General features: G+C 56.1%; 1 protein-coding gene across 2 annotated transcripts; it reads right to left on the reverse strand.

Moving 5' to 3' along the window:
* Positions 1 to 875: 875 nt before the first annotated feature.
* Positions 876 to 8,367, reverse strand: NATD1 (N-acetyltransferase domain containing 1). Of its 2 annotated transcripts, none has more exons than XM_027974748.2 (3): positions 8,168 to 8,367; positions 4,284 to 4,402; positions 876 to 3,382 (listed from the first exon to the last, which is right to left on the reverse strand). In XM_027974748.2, the coding sequence occupies exons 1-3, from the start codon at positions 8,271 to 8,273 to the stop codon at positions 3,266 to 3,268; spliced, it is 342 nt and encodes a 113-aa protein (XP_027830549.1). In that variant the 5' UTR covers positions 8,274 to 8,367; the 3' UTR covers positions 876 to 3,265. The 2 variants fall into 2 exon arrangements, with proteins under 2 accessions (XP_027830549.1, XP_042111707.1); XM_042255773.1 differs by lacking the exon at positions 8,168 to 8,367 and adding an exon at positions 7,628 to 7,850.
* Between the last annotated feature and the right edge of the window lie 10,525 nt (positions 8,368 to 18,892).

The following is an 18,892-nucleotide window of genomic DNA, read 5'->3' on the forward strand; positions in this document are numbered from 1 at the left end:
ATCTGCAGCACCCAACACTCACCCCGGAGCCACCTGGCTGCTGGCTCCTGCCCTCCCTTCTCCCACTGGGACTTCGCTGAGCCTGTCCTGTCCCTGCCCTGTTTCATTCAGGTTCGGGTGGAGAGTAGCATGGGTTTTACTTCTAGAGCCCAGGCTGCTATAGGGCAGTTGCTGGATGTGTCCCTAGGGATCACCCTGCAAGGGCCCACCACAGGACACTGACATAGGGGGGCAGAAACTGGGTATGGGTCCTGTGGGCCTCATCTTTCTGTAGCCTGCTGACCCCCCACCCCCAGCCTCCAATTCCCAATACCTGGTTTCTCACGGAGCTGCTATGGAAGCCAAGCTAGTCATGACCACAGAGGGCCCCAGGGGGACCTAGAGGAACATGCTCCACCCTAGAGCCCTCAGGCTCCAGACTCCATGAAGGAGGCTCTCCATCCCGTTTGTCCTAAGTGCTGCTGGCCCTGGCCTGCCTGAGTGCTCTGCCTCCCCCACTGGACAGAAGCCCCGAGAGGGTTCCTGGGGGAAGAGGGGCAGATGACATGATGTGACATTCTCCTCCTGGTCCCCAGGTCCAGCTGTTCCCAGCAAAGGGAGCCTCCTGCTGGAGGCCTGACCATGACCTCAGTCAGAGGGGTCCATGCCTGGGAGGAGGTACAGGCGCAGCCAGCAGACCCCCGGATCCTGATGCCACCTGCACCTCAGGGCCTCACTTCCCTGCCAGTGAGGATGCAGGAGTCCAGACACCTGCCAGGTCTGCCCTTCTCGCTCCTCCCACTCCCGAGGGCTTCCCACCCCAGGGAGCCTGGCTGCCCTGGGGGTGGAGCGGAGGCGAGCACCCCTGCCCTTCCAGAAGCAGTCCTAGAGCCACACTGGGTCACACCTTTTATTGAAATGTCATGCACTCCGTCTGGAGACCAGCTCTGGCCCAGACGCCACCTGCAGCAGGTCCTGAGTGGGAAAGGCACATGGGTGGCCGCCTGTCTCAACTGGGTGAGACCTACCAAACGGTCCTGGCAGAAGAGCATGTGACCATGGGGCCATCTGCTGGGGGCCTGATAGGTCTGAGCTTTCCCGTTCCCTGCTGGCGGCACACAAACTGACCCACGTGACCTGCCTCCTGAGTGAGGGTTCCCCAAGTTTCCTGGGATGGGTGGGGCGGGAGGGCGAGGCTGAGACGTCACACAGTCGGGCTAGCACCGGCAGTGTCAGGATTGGGAGTGCTGCTGGAGGAGACTGGGGTTCCAGGGTTGGGTCTGCAGCACACCCACCTAATTGGGGGAGTTGGCCATTGCTGCTGTCAAGGGCCGTATTGAGAGCAGCAGCATTTTGTAAGGCAGCCTGAGGCAAGGGGGCCCAGGTTGCACCTGCAGAAACTGGGGACGAGCGGTCCCTGGCCCAGTGTCGCAGGGCCCTGGGGACCCTGTATATCCCTGGTTCAAGTGCTAAGTGCTGTGTGTGCCAGCCGGGTAGCCAGAGTCACCCGCTGGGAGAACATAGGTGCAGGCTGGGGCATGGTGGGCCCCCTTGTGCCACCCAGCCCTCCGGTCCCTCCACATGCAACTTGCCCTGGGGTCCCCTGTGCCACTGTTGCAGGACACCCTCCCATGGACAATGCCTCCTGGAACCAGGTTGCGTCGCCCAGAAGGCCGCAAAGGCATCAGCACCAGCTCTCTGAGCTACTGCAGAGTTTTCATGACGGAGTCTGTGCTTGAACATGGGGAGTGTGGATGGGGAGGGGGTGATGATGGAGAGGGGGTGATGATGGAGAGGAAAATGGCCCAGAGCCTGGGCTGCCACCCTCATGCCCACTACCTACTCTCCTCTTACGCTGCACCAGGAGGGCACATGTGTGGCCTTGGAAGGGCTTCTCCCAAAGCTTTCTGCAAACACAGCCAGGGGCAGAGAGGGAAAGGGAGGGTGCTCTGCAACCTCTAAGAATTCCTGGAGGCCAGAAGGGGGCTGGGCACTGGGAGGGATGTGGGGGCTGAGGACAGTGACTCAGGGCTGCCAGGCCTTTGAACACATGTAGATGGAGATGTCCCCACTTCTGGATGAGATGTATATAAGTGGGAGCACCCTGGAGAGGACTGCCGAGGTCAGAAATGGAGGGGTCACTGGGGCAAGCAGTCCACCCCAGCCAGTGGCCTGAAGGGGCCGTGTCATCCCAGGGGTTCACTGTTAACTCACATCTCAGCCCCAGAGGGACGGGACTCCTGAGCTGCCCTCTGGCCCCACAGGGGAGCAGGCATGAATTCGGCCCCTGTGGGGAGCAGGACACAGGAGGCTGTACTCTGAGCTTCAACCAGCCCCCAAAAGAAGTCCCCAAAAAGGCAGGCTCCACAGAACAAAGGTGCTGAGGTGCTCCCCAAGCTGTTCCCAGGAAGGGAGTCTGGGAGGGGCCTCAGACTCCTGATGGGCCACGGGCTTGCAGGAAGGGAAGGACGCTCTGACATGTGGCGTTTGCACAGGAATCCCTCCGAACTGCTTCTTCCTCTGGGTGGTGAGAATGGTTTGTGAAGGACAGCTTTATCCCTCCCACCCCAGCTCAAGGGTCCTCTTTGAGAAAGCTCACCCACAATGAGGGGCAGGGATCCCCAAGACACTCAGATGGAAAGGGGAGGGTGGGCATGGGGGTGGGGTGGAGGGAGAGGACCACTATCCTGCAGGGTGGGTTGCCAAGGAGACACCAGCCACGTGTGAATGCATGTGTGTATGTAAAGGAGATACCAGCCGTGTGTGTGTGTGTGTGAGCCTGAGCCTGGACTGGCACCCAGCCCATTCCTGGCCCTGTTCATCAGGGAGGGCTCCCGTGGTTGTAGTCATCTCCTGCACCAGGCACACAGTCAAGAGCAGGGGCAGCATGGGGGCCACCTCGCTTGGCCCAATGCCCCTGGAAGTTGGCACACATAGTTCCTTATTGCTCCTCATCTGGGGAGAAGACCCCCTGCTGCCCCTCACAGAGCATGGAGCAGCAAGGGGGATCCGGCATGGCCAGAGGGACGCCCCCATCCACATGTTCTGATCTCGACTGCAGGCCCTCACACCGTCTGCAGAGCAGGAACAGCCGGGCTCCGCTTCGCCATGGCAGCTGGACCACGGCCCATCCTTGGCCAGCCGCCTCCCAGGGCCACAGATGAGTGTCCTTACAAAAATAACTCTGAGTCCGTCCCCCGTGGGGACCAGGATTCCTGAGAGCACACGGAGGCCAGGGCAAAGCCTGGGGGTCCGATAGGTGGGCTCGAGCCCTGTGGAGCCAGGGCTATGGCTGCAGGCGCTCCAGGTACTGCGGTAGGGGGTTCTCCTTGACGAACTTCTGGATGTACCAGCATGTGACATGGGCTCTCAGGTCCTCCTCCACCACAAAGTCCAGAGCGGCCTGGCAGCCAGGCAGAGAGAAGAGTGGTCAGAGCCCCAGTCCCTCACACCCCAGGCTTTCCCTTGGGTCTGCAACGGAGGCAGAGGTGCTGTCACCACTCCCGTTACAGCTGGGAAACCCAGGCAGACTGATAAACTGCCTGAGGGACATGGCAGGGAAGTGAGGGGACCAGGGTCAGATCCGCCCCGGGAGAACCCTCTTCTCCACTCATTCTTCACCGGATGCCTCCTCCAGGAAGCCACCCCTGTAGGCTGGATCAGGGCACCTGGGGCTCCCTCTGCTCCCAGCAGAGGTCGCTCAGTGTTCACAGGGATCCCAAGGCCAGCAGTAGGAGTGGTCAGCCTGCAGTTGTTGAACCAGTGGGTCTGGAACCGCCTGAGCACCCCACACACCTGACCCCCGGTTTCAGCCCGAGACCCTCTGGTGATAGGATTCCAATCTCTTCTCCCATTCTGAGGATGAACTGGGGGCTGCAGGTAAGCGCCCTCATGCCCAACAGATTCCCACCCCGCTCCTGTTACCCAGGGCTCCTTCTTGGTAACAGGATGGCCCCACAGACCAGCACAGAGCCGCCCCTGAAAAGGGCAGAGGGGCAGTAGAGACAGGAGGGTGGCAGAGGGCAGGGCCCCGAGCAGCTTTTAGGGGACTCACGGCCACCCTCACCCTTGGCGCCAGGCTCGGCCCCCTGGAGAGTTCACTGGGCACCTACCATCCATGCACGCTGGGTCCCAGCAGTGAGCGCCCCACATAAGGCAGGCGTCTGGGTCCTTGAGGGCCCGGCCTGGGAGGTGGGGGCGTACAGGTGACAGGGGGTAGGTGGCAGTTGCAGCCCATGGGAGGGTGGGGCCTGGCCACCACTGGGCCTGGTCTCCTCTGAGTGGGGTCAGCCTCCATGCCCTACCTTGGCCAGGTGCTTGGCGATGCCGCGCCCACGGTAGGCGTCAGGGACCTCCGTGTGCTGTAGGTCCACGATCCGCTTGCCCACATACTCATAGAGCAGAACTGCCCGGTCATGACATCCTGTGGGGAGGGGGTGGGTGGGTGAGGCCCTGAACGAGCAGGGAGGCCTGGGGGGAGGGTCAGGGGTTCGGTGCTGGGTCTGGAATCACCTCTCCTTGCCTCAGTTCCTCATCCACAAAGTATGGATGCAACGGAGCACTCCTCAGGAAGAGTGTCTGGAGGATTAGTGTGCTTAGAACAGCATCTAGAACACACCGAGCCCCATGTGGCCTTTTCTGCTATCATCAAGCTTAGCATCCCAGTGCTCCCGGTGCCCCCTAAGGCCCAGCTCTCTACACCCCCACTGGAGCACCTGCCCAGTGCTATGGGAGCCCCAGGCCCAACACTGGATGTAGAGCAGGACTCAGCAAGTTGCCAACTAGCCCAGAGCCTGAACAAACCAGAGAGCTGGACCACCCACTAGACCCTGGGGAAGGTCAGAAGCAGCAGACACCAGCGTCCACAGGAAAGTGACCAGGCCCAGGAGGCCCAGGCAACTGACCTTCACACCCTCTCAGGCCTGGTGCACCAGTCTGCCCCAGTCCCCTGCTAGAGAAACACTTAGCTGAAGTTCCAGCCTCTCAGCCAGCCTGTCTGTCCATCCAACCACGTGCTTACCCACCCCTCTGCACCCCTTGACAAAAGTTCACTGAGCCCGTCCGTGGCACTTCTCGGGAGCTGGAGACACGGCCACGAACAAGCCAGGCCAAGGTGCTTGGGGTCCTTCTCGCACATCTCTCAGATGCCAGTCTGAGCCTTCGGCAGGCCCATGGGCAGAACTTTCAATATCTGTCTGGAATCTGACCACTGTTCACATGTCCACTGGCCCCTGCACCCCCCATGGAAGCAGAGTCAGACCCCGCCCATCCTCAGCTCAGCGGCCTCCCCGCGGCCCTCAGGGCCACCTGCCTCAGCCAGCTGCTCCCTCTTCCTGGCACCTCCCCTAGAGTCCCCCAGGGCTGGGTCCTCATTATTTGAGGTTAGCCCACGTGTCACCCCAGCATTTCAGGCCCTGGATCGGGCAGTCAGACAAAAGCCTGAGCACCCATGTCCTCTCACACCCCATGTCAGCACCCCATCCACGCTTCCTTCAGCAAGCACCGAGGAACTGGGCTTTCTCCCCATCTGCTCACACTGCCTGCCCCCAGGCAGCCTGAGGGAGCCCATGACATCTGATCCACCCACTGCTCAGAACCCTCCCAGGCACCCATCTCACCCAGAGTCAAGGCCAAGTTCTCATAATGCCTGCCACAGCCCCGCACCACCTGCCTCCATGCCTCTTGATGCCCTCTGTCCTGTGGCCTGGCTCTGTTTCTCCCAGGACACATCAGGCACCCCAGGGCCTTTGCACTTGCCGCCCCCTCCACAAGGAGCACTCTTGCCACCGTAGCTCCCTTCTTTGCCTCCTTCTTGGGTGGTCCTCCTGGACACCTGACTCTAAACAACAGCCCTTGGGACTTGCCTGGTGGTCCAGTGGTTAAGACTCTATGCTTCCACTGCAGAGGGCAGGGTTTGATCCCTGGTTGGGGAACTGAGATCCCACATGCCATGCAGTGTGGCCAAAAAAACAAACAAAAAGCACCGGCATCTTCCCAACACCCCAACCTTATTTCTCACAGGTCTTGTTCTTCAGGATGGTCTATGCTTTATTGTCCACTGACCCTCAGATGGCTGAGCCCCCAGCACTTACAATAATGTGTGGCACATGGTAAGCTCTCAAGAAGCACTTGTGGCATGAATCCTAGTTCTTCTATCTCCAAGGTGCAAGACTGCAGGCATGTTGGTCAGTCTCCTATCCTAGCCTCAGTCTCCTCCTCTGTAAAATGGGCAGAGCAGCCCCTCCACCAACACCGCCCGCAATGCTGAGGATAAAGTAAGTGACTCCAGTGCGAGGGGCAAGCCGGAAACCCAAGGACTGAATGCACACAGCTGCTCTTTCCTCCCCAGACCTGGAACTTGCTGGGGACTCACCAGCCTAGCTCTGCCAGGGGATGGCTGGCACACACCTGTGCTAAGAGCCACAGGGCTGCTCCACCTCTCAGCCTCAGTGTCCACCTCTCTCACTGGGCACAGTGAGCTGGCTTCCAGGGCCTGGCTGAAACCATGGCAGGCCATTCCCTTCCTCAGCTGAGGCAGGGTTGGGGCCTGGGCACAGAGGAGCCCTCGGCCCACCCCTGTACACACCCAGACCATTTCAAGCCTGGATACACAGCCCAGTCTTGTAGACTGGTGAGAACTTGGCCAAGGATCCTGGTCCACTTTAGAGTCAGCCATCTGAGCAGGAGGCGACAGACAGGACAAGTTTACAAAGGCAGCTGGGCTCATCCAGTCCTGACCCCAGCCAACTCAAGAGGATGTCCCTAATGGCTGTACTCATTAGGGAAAAAAAGAAGGAACACCCCCAAAAGTCCCCTTTTTCTTCTTTCTCTGAGTGTTGAGGGTCTCCTGAACACCCACAAGGAAATCAGAGGCCTCTCAGGAGCCTTGAAAAGCCAGGGGGCCTCTTGGAATGAGAGTAGCAGGGGAGCCCTGAGAGTCACGGCCAGGTGCGCCAGGGTGGGCACTATATCGGAGAAGAGGAAGGAAAACGTGTTTGAGTTCTGGCCTGCGGGGGCCTCAGCTTACTCCTCTGAACACAGGGTGGTGACGGCCACGTCACGAGTAGGTTGTAACAGACGTGTGTTGGGGCCGGGTTCGAAGCCGAGCACAGCCAAATGGGGTCTGAGAAGGTGAAGTCCCAGCTCCGACAGAACCTCCAAGCGCAGGTGGGAGGAGTCCGCCCAGACAAGACCCTATTCGAGTTCTGCCCCTCCCCCCATTGCCTGACCTCAGGAAGCCTCGCCCTTCCCTCCTCAGACAAGGGCACAGTGGCCCATACGGGCCCATCCAGCTTGGGCACTACCACAGAAGGCCCAGCTGGGAGGGAGGAAAAAGTTATTAACAGAGAGGGGTGGGATGCCAGGAATTCAACCCTCCATTTCTCAATCAGGCGGAGGGGGCGTGGACTAGGAAGCGGTGAAGGGCTTGACTTCGCTTCTGGTTTAAGAAGTAATGCCCAATTACTTCCCTGGTGGTCCAGTGAGAGCCCAATGCAAGGCGCCCGGTTGGTCAAGGAACTAGATCCTACAGGCCCCAACTAAAAAATCAAAATTGCCGCGACTAAGAGTTCGCATGCCACAACTAAGACCCTGCCAGCAAAAAAAAAAAAAAAAAAAAAAATCAGTAAAGTCCTCCAGCACTGACTACCTGCCGCAGGCGCTGTTCTGAACCTCACTCTTACTGGGGCATCCAATTCTTCCCACCAGCCAGGAGTTAATCCCACTGTAGAGGCGAGAAACGGGCGCACAGAGATGAGGCAAGTTGGCCAAGCCCCAAAGCCGCCGGGGTCTGAAGGAGACAACGTCCCTCCCCGTACCCGCCCCGCCCCGCCCCTGACGGGCCGAAGCCCCTCCATCCGTCAGCCCCCGGTCGGTCTAGCAGGGTCTTCCAGCCCCCTCCGAGCAAAGAAGCGAAGATTCGCAGAGGCAGCCAGAAGCCACTCAACACCGGGAATGGGGAAATGGCGGGACACCCTCTCCCCGGGACCTCGGCAGGATCCCGGAAAACAGCCGGGCCAAGCAGGTGCGGGTTCCCCCGGGCCGAGGCGGGACCGGAGCCGCCCGGCGCCTGCCTCCGCCGCTCCCGGGCTCGCGCCGCCCTGGGCGCCCGCCCCCACCTGGCCCGCGAGTGCGCCCCCGGCCCTGCGGCGCGCAGACAAAAGGCGGGGGCGGGCGGGCCCGGCGTTACCGTTGAGCCGGACGGTGAACTGGCGACGCCGACGGTCGTGCTCCACGCGGATGGGGCAGCCTTGCTCCGGCGCGCCCGGCGACGCTGCTGCCGGCGACTGCGCCATGGGCGCTCGGACCCGGGCCAGGGGCGCGCGGCGGGCTCGGGGGGCAGCGCGCGGAGCCGCACTGGGGGCGACCGCAGGCGGCGGCGCGGAAATTGACACTCGGCGGCGGCCGCAGCAACAAAAAGGGGGGAGCAGGAAATCAGCTGTGCGGTCACGTGCGGCGCGCGACCAGTGGGCGCGCAGCCGCTCTGTTTTGATACATTCCGTTCGCCTCTTAAAGGCGCAGCGCCGCGCACAGCTCTGTGCTGGGGCCTTTGGGCCTCTGGCCCCGACCTGCAGGAGACTCTGGGGGACCCCCCAAGGACCCCGTCTCAAACACACGTTTCGACCTATAGGGCAGTTCTAACCGTCCCCTCGCAGCCACCATTTACTCAGTGGTTGCTGTGTGCCTGCGCGCAGCAAAGCCCCGGAAGCTGCAGAAAGCGCTCATGAAGCCGAGAAGTAGGTGCGCTTGACACAGGCGCCTGGGGAAGACCTGCGAGGGTCACACACCGCTGGAACGATTGTCCCGAGAAGCCTGGCTTGCGATCTGGTGAAAGGCCACCTCTAACCCCAGAAACAAATGTGGGAAGCTCCTTGGAGATCCCTGGACCCACTCACTGGGTGGTGGGGGTGGGGGGATTGAGTCCCAAGAGGGCCAGGGACTTGCTTGAGGACACACAGGACTCTGGGTGGGTGAGTGGGGAACAGACTACATTTTTGAAAGAGGACTGGACAACACCTCCCCCCCACCCCCTCCCCAACTGCTGGGATCCAAAGCCGCCCACCGAGTCACGTGACTGCAGGTTTTATTAGTTTGCTGGTGAAGGCGTGAGCGTGATGTCATTCCCACGTGACCACCGCCCGATTTAAGATGCCCATCGTTTGTGTTTCCCCCTCCAGCCATTGCCCTACCCTGTGACTAATTTGCTTTTCCTAAAACTTCATGTGAACAATATCATATAGTATGCCCTTTAAGGATTCAGTGTTCTTTTTTTCTTATAAAACATTCTGTGTGAGATTAATCCACGTTGTTGAGGGTATCTTTTTCATGACTGAGTAGTATTCCACCAGGTGCATATTCCACAATGTACTTATCTGCCTACTGTTGATGGGCGTTTGGGTTGATTTTAGATTTTGACCGTTAGGATTACACATGCTGTGACCATTCTTGAACATGGTCTTAGGACCATGAGTTTTATGAGGACTAACCAGACCTTTTCCAAAGTGGCTACCTCATTTTACACTCCTGCCAACAGTTCTGAGTGCTCCTTTGGTCACCAGTCTCTAGTTCTAGCCGTTCTGGTGCACGTGACGTGGTGGCTCACAGGTGTCAGTATACCTTTCCCTGACAACCCCTGAGGCTGAACCTTCTTCATCCACTTCTTGGCCCTTTCGGTATCTATTTTTGTGGGCGTTTTTTTTTTTTTTTTATTGGAGTCCTTTTTGTCATCTAGTTAGGAGTCCTTTGTCGCATATATTTATTGAGAATATCCTATCATAGCAGACTTTTTTGTTGTTGTTGTTTTAAAGAAAAACGTGCATTGTATCACAGAGTTTGGAAACAAAACAGGGTTGAAGAGTGAGTCATCATTTACAAGGAAATAGAAAAGGATCCTGAGATCAGAGAGGGCTTTGACTTGAGCTGAATCAGGGCTGACTGCAATCCTGAAGGAGATGTAACCTTGTGTATGTCTCAGGAGACTTCTTTGTCTCCAAAGAACTTGAGTGGTGTGGGGAAGCCAGACAGGCTTCTGGAAATCCCATCACCTGGCTGTGCCATTTCCCACTCTGGGACTTTGCATGTGCACTTCCGTTGGAATGTCCTTGTCGAAGCTCCCCTGCCAGCCCGGGTCCAGGGGAGATTCCAGGCAGGGCCGAGTGCACACCAGGTCCACCGTGAGAGGCCAAGATCCTCCCTGTTTTTGATTCCTTTATTTCTTCTCTGATTTTAAATGTCTGTTATCTTGTTGGAATCTTCAAATATTGCAGAAATCCTTTGTGGAACAAGGCAGTGGATCAATAAAAGAATGAAGCAAGAAATTGGTGTTTACAGAGTTGTCTGTCTTTCGACCCCAAAGCATGCTGGTTGTGGAGGAGTGTCTGGGAGGGGCTGCTGAATGAACCTGTGACCCCCCCCCACCCCAAAGTTAGAAAGCAGAATCGGGTCGCAGAAGTCTTAGGTGGATGGTCCTGAAAGCCCTCATGACCAAGGCTGAGCAGGGCCACGCTGAGACTGGGTCCCAAGTATGTGAGCAGCCACTGTGTGCAGGTCACTGTCCTAGGGGTACCCAGCGAACAAACAGACCGAACTCCTTGCTCTTCAGGAGGGACGTTCTAGGGGAGGGAGACACCAAGCCAAGAAGGAAACAGAGACCAAGTGTTTGGAGCCTCAGTGTGGGGAGCGGTGAGTAGGTACCTTGGGAAGCTTCAGATGGTATTGAAGACCTCAACCAATTGTGGCTCATTCAGTGAAAGACTTGAAGGAGGTGAGGGACCCCAGTCCAGGCGGAGAGAACAGTCAGTGCAAAGACCCTGTGGTGGGTTTAAACCCCTGAGGCCACATGGGGTCTTCAGCTTTCATTCTGAGTCAGAAGGGGCTATTGGAGGATTTTAAGCAGATCAAGGATCTTGGGTTTTCGTCTGTTTCTTAATATGGGAAAATTTCAAACCTGTGTGTAAATAGAATTATAAAATGAAGCCCAGCACACCCATCATGGCTGAGGTTTTTGTTTCTGTATTTTTTCTTTCTTTTATTAAAAACAAATTTTAAGGTGGTGTTTTGTTGTGGATGTTGTTGTTTGGTCAAGTTGTGTTTGACTCTTTGCGACCCCCATGGGCTATAGCCCTCCAGGCTCCTCTTCTATGTACTCCTCTTGCCAGTATTCCCAGGCAAGAATACTGAAGTGGGTTGCCATTCCCTTCTCCAGGAGATCCTCCCATGTTTCCTGCATTGGCAGGTGGATTCTTTACCACTGAGCCACTAGGGAAAGCCCAAGGTAGTGTTTACATACAGTGAAAATGATCCCTTTCAGCATGCAGTGTTTTTTGTTTTAATCATTTACGTATTTTTGGCTGCACTTGGTTTTCATTGCTTTGCGCAGGCTTTCTCTAGTTGCAGTGAGCAGGCGCTACTCTTCCTTGAGGTAGCAGGCTTCTCAATGCAGTGACTTCTCTTGTTGCTGAGCCCAGGCTCCAGGCACTTGGGCTCCGTAGTTGCGGCTTGAGTACCCTAGAGTGCGCAGTAGTCGTGGCGCATGGGTTTAGTTGCTCCAAGGTATTAGCATATGATTTTGACAAAAGTGTACTCCCTGCAGCTGCCATCACAACCCATTTATAAAGCAATTTTATGACCCCCTTAAGCCCCCAGCCCTCCCCTTCCAACTCTCCCCAACCCGACCTCTTTTCTATCCCCGGATAGAACTGCATGGTGATCCTTCCAAAGAGGGCTGCAGGAGGTCTTTTTCACTGTTTCGAGGCTCCTGCCCACCACGTGGGTGTGGACTGTGCAGGGGAAGCACGAGGCTGAGGACCAGCCTGAGCTCCCAGTTCTCACAGAAATGCAACAAGAACGGTTCCACAGATGAGTTGTGGCAGCTGGGCCTGGGTCCCACCATTGGTTCGTGGCAGAGTCCACTTCAAACCCAACTATTTTCTGCTCCATCCCAAATGTGAGTGGTTCTCCATGGGCCCCTGTGGACACTGGAAGGTGGTCTGACCCCACTGTAGGGCCAGGGGCCACCAGCACCAGGGAAGCAGCCAAGCTTGACCTCAAATCCTGGAGGCCAACCCCAACGGCTTCAGGCGCCTGGGGACCCCGCTGCACGCAGCGCAGGTGGCGGGAGGGTTTGGCGCCCACACCACCCTGCATCCTGGGCTCCAGGGACGAGAGGGACTGAGGCTGTGTGACGAGTCAGAGAAGAAACAGATCTAGAATTTGCGCTGGTGGATCCAGAGCCTCGTGCTTAAGGGGTCAGAATAATGTCATCAAGTGTCTGATGTCCTACGGCAGCTCTGCTGTGGACCTCAGGGGCCCTCCACCCGCTCCCTCTGGCAGCCCCAGGCCTGTGTGGAAGGTGCAGGTGGTGGGGGGGGGATGCTTGTGCTGACCCTCAGGCCCACATCCTCCCCAGGGAGTCCCACCATGCTTCTCTGGCCCAGCACCACCACCCGGGGATGGCTCCTCTCCCATTCTTCCTGCCTGAGTGGACGAACAAGGGGGCTGATTTACAGTCTTCAGAATAAGCAGGAAAACACCCAGGAGACCAAGCCCCTCGCAACCCACCGGGTCCTGCCGGGTGGCCCTGATTCTACACCTGGAACTTGGCAAACAAGGCACTGAAGTTGTTGGTGTGAGCTCTTTACACACAGGAAGTATTCCCTTCCAACACAGATGGGCTCATGCTTACCGTCTTGTACTATAAAAATAAAAAACTATGAGCAAGTTCCTTAGGAAACCACAGAATCATTCTTTTTTTATGCTTTGAGTTTTTTTTTTTTCCTGTCTTTAATTTTATGTATTTATCTTGGCTGCGCAGGGTCTTCGTTGCTTCGAGGGGGCTACTCTAATTGCTGTGCACGGGCTTCTCATTGCAGTGCCTTCTCTTGTGGAGCACGGTGGGCTCTGGAGCGGGTGGCCTTCAGTAGTTGCAGCTCCTGGTCTCTAGAGCACAGACTTCATAGTTGTGACACCCATGCTTAGTTGCCCAGAGACATGTGGGATCTTCTCGGACAGGGGATCAAACCCATGTTCCCTGCATTGTGGATTCTCAACCACTGGACCATCAGGGAAGTCCCACAGAATCATTCTTTAAGGATATTCTTATGGTTAAGTTTTGATTATGTAATATTTTCACATGTTTCCAAAAGTAAAATAAGCCCCAGGGCCCACTCCACCTCCTTCTCCCACTTTCCTGGTCCTTTCCCATCTCCCAGAGTGAAACATTCTGGCTTTGTGAATTTTCCTGGTTTTCCATACAGAAACTCACTAAATACAAATGTATATTCTTTCTTCCCCTTGCTATTTAACCCCAAAGTGAAGCTTGTCACTAAGCCATGGGGACCCAGTGACAGTCAGTGCCCGGTGCACGGTAGGTGGACACCATGACGACATTAGCAGATGACGAGGCCCTGGCAGTGCCCCCGCCCCTCCCCCACCCGCAACCCCGGGCTCCTGAGTCATTTCTAAATACAGCCTCTGTCGCCGCTGAGACTTCCTTAAGGAGACAATGACCCTCTGACACCCTGCGCTGGGCCGTCGCAGTGGGGGCCACGGATCTCGCTGCACTGAGTGCCCCCGTGCAAGGTCTCAGTTCCTCTCCCTCCTGCCTGAGGAGCCGGGGTCCCTCGAGCGAGGGCACTAGGCTGCTTGAGCTTCTCCTGGGCAGGAGGTGGCAGAGCCAGGACTCAAGCCCGGTGAGACTGAGTTCGAGGCTGAACTTGCAGATGAAGGAAAAACTGAAACCACTCGAGGCCCTGAGATCCTCTGGGGAAGATTGGGGTGGAGAGTGCGGTGGGCACAGGGAGGTGGGCCAGGTGCCAGGCAGGAGGGGGCAGTATGGACTCAGGCGGAGTGGGGTGTCCTGTCCTACCCCCTCCATCTGACGGGTCATGTACGAAACTTGTCCCAGATCTGATTTTCCAGGAGGAGCTGGAAACAAAAATAAAGCGAGGTCTCCTGTTGCTTAAATGATGGCAACTGATTAAATACACAGTTACATGTAGCTGCTGCTACTCTTACTGGGGAGAGAGACAGAGAATCTGGCAGATAAAGTCCATCAACATGCACATTGCAGGGTTCCAGACATTTTTCTGGAGATGTAAATTTTTCAAAAAAAAAATTGTGGGGGCACTTCCCTGGTGGTCTGGCGGTTAAGACTGTGTGCTTCCGAGGCAGGGGTGTCGGTTTGACCTTCATCAGGGGGTGCAGACCTCACATGCTGTGTGGCAAAAAAATGCAAAAAAAAAAAAAAAACCCAAAAAACAAACCACCGTGGGGCAGAAGAGATAAAATCAATAGAATATGGGAATATTGGTCAGATCCTGGTTTGAAAAAAATCAGCTGTAAAAGGCACATGCGGCTAATGGGGTGTTTGAATTTGGCCTGAGTGTTACATGCCTGTGGAATGATGGCTTTTGTCCCAGATGGGATAATTGTCTTGTGCTTTTGAGGAGAAGGTTTCTGTTCTCTGGGGACACATACTGATGGGTAGGAGAAGAAGGTTATGCCAGTGACCCTCAGGAAACAGTGGGATCCTACGGAGTCACCTTTTAGGTCCGGTGCCTTGGACTCAACTACCTTGGGGTGCATCGTCTTGTTCCTGTTCCTTGGCTTCTGAGCAGCCTCCCGTTGACAGATTGACCGCCTTTGTCTGTTCATTTGTGAGTTCACGGGCATCTGGGGCCTTTCCAGGATTTAGTTATAATGAATAAAGCTGCTCTTAGTACTTGCATACAAGCTTCTCACGTGTGTCAATGTAGGTTTTCACATCTCTTGGGAGTAGAACGGCTGAATCGGAGGCAGGTATAGGTTTGATTTTATAGGAGACTGCCAACCTGTTTGTAGCAGATGTAAGCTTCTATATATAAGACGGATAAGCAGCTAGGCCCTACTGTAGAGCACGGTGAACTATATTCAATATTCTATGATATGGGACTGCTCTGAGGGTCCATTGGTTAAGAATTTGCCTTGCTATGCAGGGGACCGGGGTTTGATCCCGGGTCAGGGAATAGAGACCCCACATGCCACAGAGCAACTAAGCCTGTGAGCAGCAACTAGAATCCATGCACCACAAAGAAAGATCTTAGCTGCAACTAAGACTCAAGGCAGCCAAGTAAATAAATAAATATTTTTAAAAATTATTCAGAAAAATCTTTGCTATACCATAGTCCACGGGGTCTCACAGAATTGGATACAACTGAGCATGTATGCACAATATGAGAAGAATATGAGAAAAATAATAGATATACATGCACAACTGAATCACTTTGCCGTACAGCAGGAATTAACACAACACTGTAAGTCAATTGCACTTCAATTCTTAAGAATCTGTGTGTAAGAAAAGCCTTAGCCATCCTAACAGGTGCACAGTGGACACTCTCCATGGTCTCAGTTTGAAAGCCCTGGTGACTGGTGATGAGAGCGTCGTTTCATGGGCTTGTTTGCTGTCTGGATAGCTTCCTCATGAGGTGTCTGTTCAGGTCTTTTGCACACTTTTTATTGGGTTGTTTGTTTTCTTATGATTGAGTCGTAAGAATTCTTTGTATATTCTGGGTACGAGCCCTTTATCAGAGATGTGTTTGGAAAATATTTTCTCTCAGGGCTGTTTTGAGGATTAAATGACATCATAAACACTAAGTCAGTGGGTTGTTGTTTAGTTGCGTCCCACTCTTTGGCGACCCCATTGTAGCCCACCAGACTTCTCTGTCAGTGGGATTTCCTAGGAAAGAATACTGGAGTGGGTTGCCATTTCCTCCTCCAAGGGATCTTCCCGCATCTCCTTCCGGGCAGGGAGATTCTTTACCATGGAGCTACGTGGGAAGCCCAAGTCAGTGGGTAGTCTTATCCTTATGAGTCTTTTTACTACTGCTGCGTAGTATCCTGTTTTGTCCTTCAACAGAACAAGACCTCACGTGTCTGCACCCGGAGCTCCCCATGGCACCTGCAGTGAGGCTGCCCACACCCACCCCCAGGTCCCCACTGCTGGAGCTCCCTTGGGCGGGGGCAGCCTCTGCTGGAGCCCAGGACATCTGTGTTGTTTGTTGTTTACATGTTCACTTATCAAAACCACCCAGCTGGCCCTGGCTGCCCAGCTGGGCCCAGAGGAAGCCCCAGAGATGGCCTCGCCCTCCTGCTCTGCCCGCAGGACACAGACACGTCCCTGCCACCCCCAGTCCATGCTCCTAGTGCCCGGTGGGCTTGCACAGACATGTCCTGTTGTTTGTGCTTCATGGTGGCACCCAGAATCCAAGCCCTGTCTGCCAGACAGCTGAGGCTAGAGGCGGCAATGTGGTCACCCAGAGCCCACCACCCACCAAGCAGAAGACCCTGGCTCTAGTGCCCGACTGGGTGGTCTGTAGCACTGGCACTGAGCAGATGCTCCCCAGACTGAGGACGAGTAGAGGCAGACAGGGGCTCCTGAGCACAGGGCTCTGCGTGGACGATCTCCCTCCAGAGAGTAGCTATTATGGTCCCATTTTACAGATAAGGAAACCAAGGCTGGGGGAGCCCAGGTGATTCACTGAAGAAATCAGTCTCCCCTTAACCTGAGTGCTTGACTTCTGGGCCAGGCTGAACCTGTGGCCTCTGTCCCCTCCTTTGGGCCTGCCCCAACTGGTAGGGGTGGCATGTGCCTCACTGATGATGCCCACTGGAAGTTGGTTATGGCAACCCCACTTCGCCCATGACTCCCCCACTTCCCTTCTGCCTTCAAGCTCATTACGACATCCCTGTCTTTGCACCCTTATCTGTGCAGGGCTGCTTCCCTGCTCCCTCCCCCCCACCCAAGGACCCCCACCCCCCACCCCATTCAGCAGAGCCTCCAGTGGACCTGGCTGACTCACAGCCTTTGCTGGCCCCGAGGTGTGGAGGGTGATGCGATCAGATCTGACTACATGGAGGAGCATGTTCCTTTTTCTGGCCCCCTTGGGACTGTCTTCCTTGAAACACTCATGGGGGTGGGACATGGCGTTCACATGGCAAACAGTGCAGAAGACTGGGAGGCCCCCAAATGCCTTCAGCAGGGACCACCGAGCGCCTTGTGGAAGAGTCAGCCGGTGGACACTGTTGGCAGCTGTGATGAGGATGGCTGCTGTCCCCAGGCTGAGCTGGAAGGACACCCGTGGCCTCTGAGTCACAAAGGGACAGTGTGCAGAGAACAGAGGCTGCCTGGCCCTGTGAAGGTGCCCACTGGCCACGCCCCAAGGGCTTCCAGGGGGTGAGGAACAGAACAGGGGACGCTTTTCACTCCGTATCATATCACTGCTTGAATTTCAAACTGAAATTTCTCCCTCCTCCGGAGGCTGCCTCTGGTTCCATCCCCTGAAATGCCTATTTTTAATAACCTGGGGGTTGGGGGAGGGCACCCTTTTCTAAATTTGCTACCCGTAAGTTCTAGGGCGGCACCTGCCACCAGTCCTTCCCTTGTGGCCTTTGGGCACCCCCGAGGGAGGGGCCTGGTGTCCAGCTCAAAACCCTAGACAGCCACTGGGTTGATGCCTGGCCTGCCTCTGCCCAGCCTTAGGAGGGGGCTGGTTTCACAGCCCAGCCACACTGAGCTCTAACTGTGTGCCAGGCACCTCTGATCCTCACCCTAACTTTTAAAAGTGAAGACCCCCACTTTACAGAGGAGGAGACTGAAGCTCAAAGCAGTTCTGAAGTCCTTTAATTAGCCGGAGGCAGAGAAGCAGGAGTCCTGTCTGTGTGGCTCCTGGCAGCTGTTAAAGGGTCCAGCTCCTCCCCTCGGGGCGGCGGAAGGCCCCTCAGCTTGGAGGTGCCTTTCTCCTGTCCTGGGTCACTTGGGCCCCAAAGATGCCCTGGCCTGGGACTGAGGGCTCCAACCTCATGGGATGAGGGCAGTACAGCCCTTTCAGGAGGCCAGGGGAGGGAGCAGTAATTCCACCTGGAGCAGCTGGGAGGGCTTCCTAGGGGAGGTGGTGCTGGCACTCAGCCTGGGAGGATGAGGTAGCCATCAGATCTTCAGTCCAGCGTGTTCCCTACCAAGCTCACTATCTTCTCTTCCCACACCTACTGCCCTGCCCTGTTTTATCTCTTGATTGGCACCCTCCTCCAGGGCCTGGAGGTGGCCTCCTGCCTCATCCTCTCCCTTCTTCCCACTAGCCACTCAGGCCTCTGAATCTTTCTCAGACCCTGTCCCCACCCTCCTCCCCCTCCTGGACTTGCTCCTGCCTCCTCCCTGGAGGAGAAAGTCCCTTCTGGAGTCTTTCTGACACCCTGGGAAGTGCGGTAGGTAACTCTGTGAATGGCCACTGCCCTTGGCAAGCTGCAGAAGGGGTTTTGAAAGGAGGTTTTGAAAAATGACTGCAATTCTCATTCCACTCACTGTGGGGCAGCCTCAGTGTCTCGGCCCCTTAAAAGCAGGCCCGTTGCTTTGGCCAGTAGTCAGGCAGACGCAACAACCAGCAGAAAGGGCAGCTTCCAGCCTCTGTCCACTCCCTGAGCAGAAGCCCTGAACAGGGGCAGAAGCTGTGTGGAGGGGCTCCAGCCCACTGCATCCCCGCAGGGCCCAGCCCTGGAGTCCTCCTGGCCCAGGTGCCAAACTTGGAAATGAATGGAAACGAAGACTCTCTGAAGGAATCCAGCAGAGGCCCCAGACATGGTGGGACAGAGACAGCATCGGAAAATAGTTATTCCACACCAATGGTTTAGGGTTGTCAGGCAGCAGGACACAAGCGGAGGCGGATTTTGTGACTCTCCCCATCTCTGATGTCGTTCCTTTCTCAACCCGTTTCTGCTAGGACCTGTGAGAGGCTGGGGACTGCCAAAGTGCACTGGCTTGGAACTCAGCCTGTTGGGGCCACTGTGAGGAAAGCAGGAGAGACTCCATCTTGGAGTCTGTCGTCCCTCTTAAAGACAGGATGTGCACTGGGCCTGAACCCTGCCCAAGAGTGAGGAAACCGAT

This window comes from Ovis aries, chromosome 11, assembly GCF_016772045.2.
Source record: "Ovis aries strain OAR_USU_Benz2616 breed Rambouillet chromosome 11, ARS-UI_Ramb_v3.0, whole genome shotgun sequence".
Taxonomy (NCBI): Eukaryota; Metazoa; Chordata; class Mammalia; order Artiodactyla; family Bovidae; genus Ovis; species Ovis aries.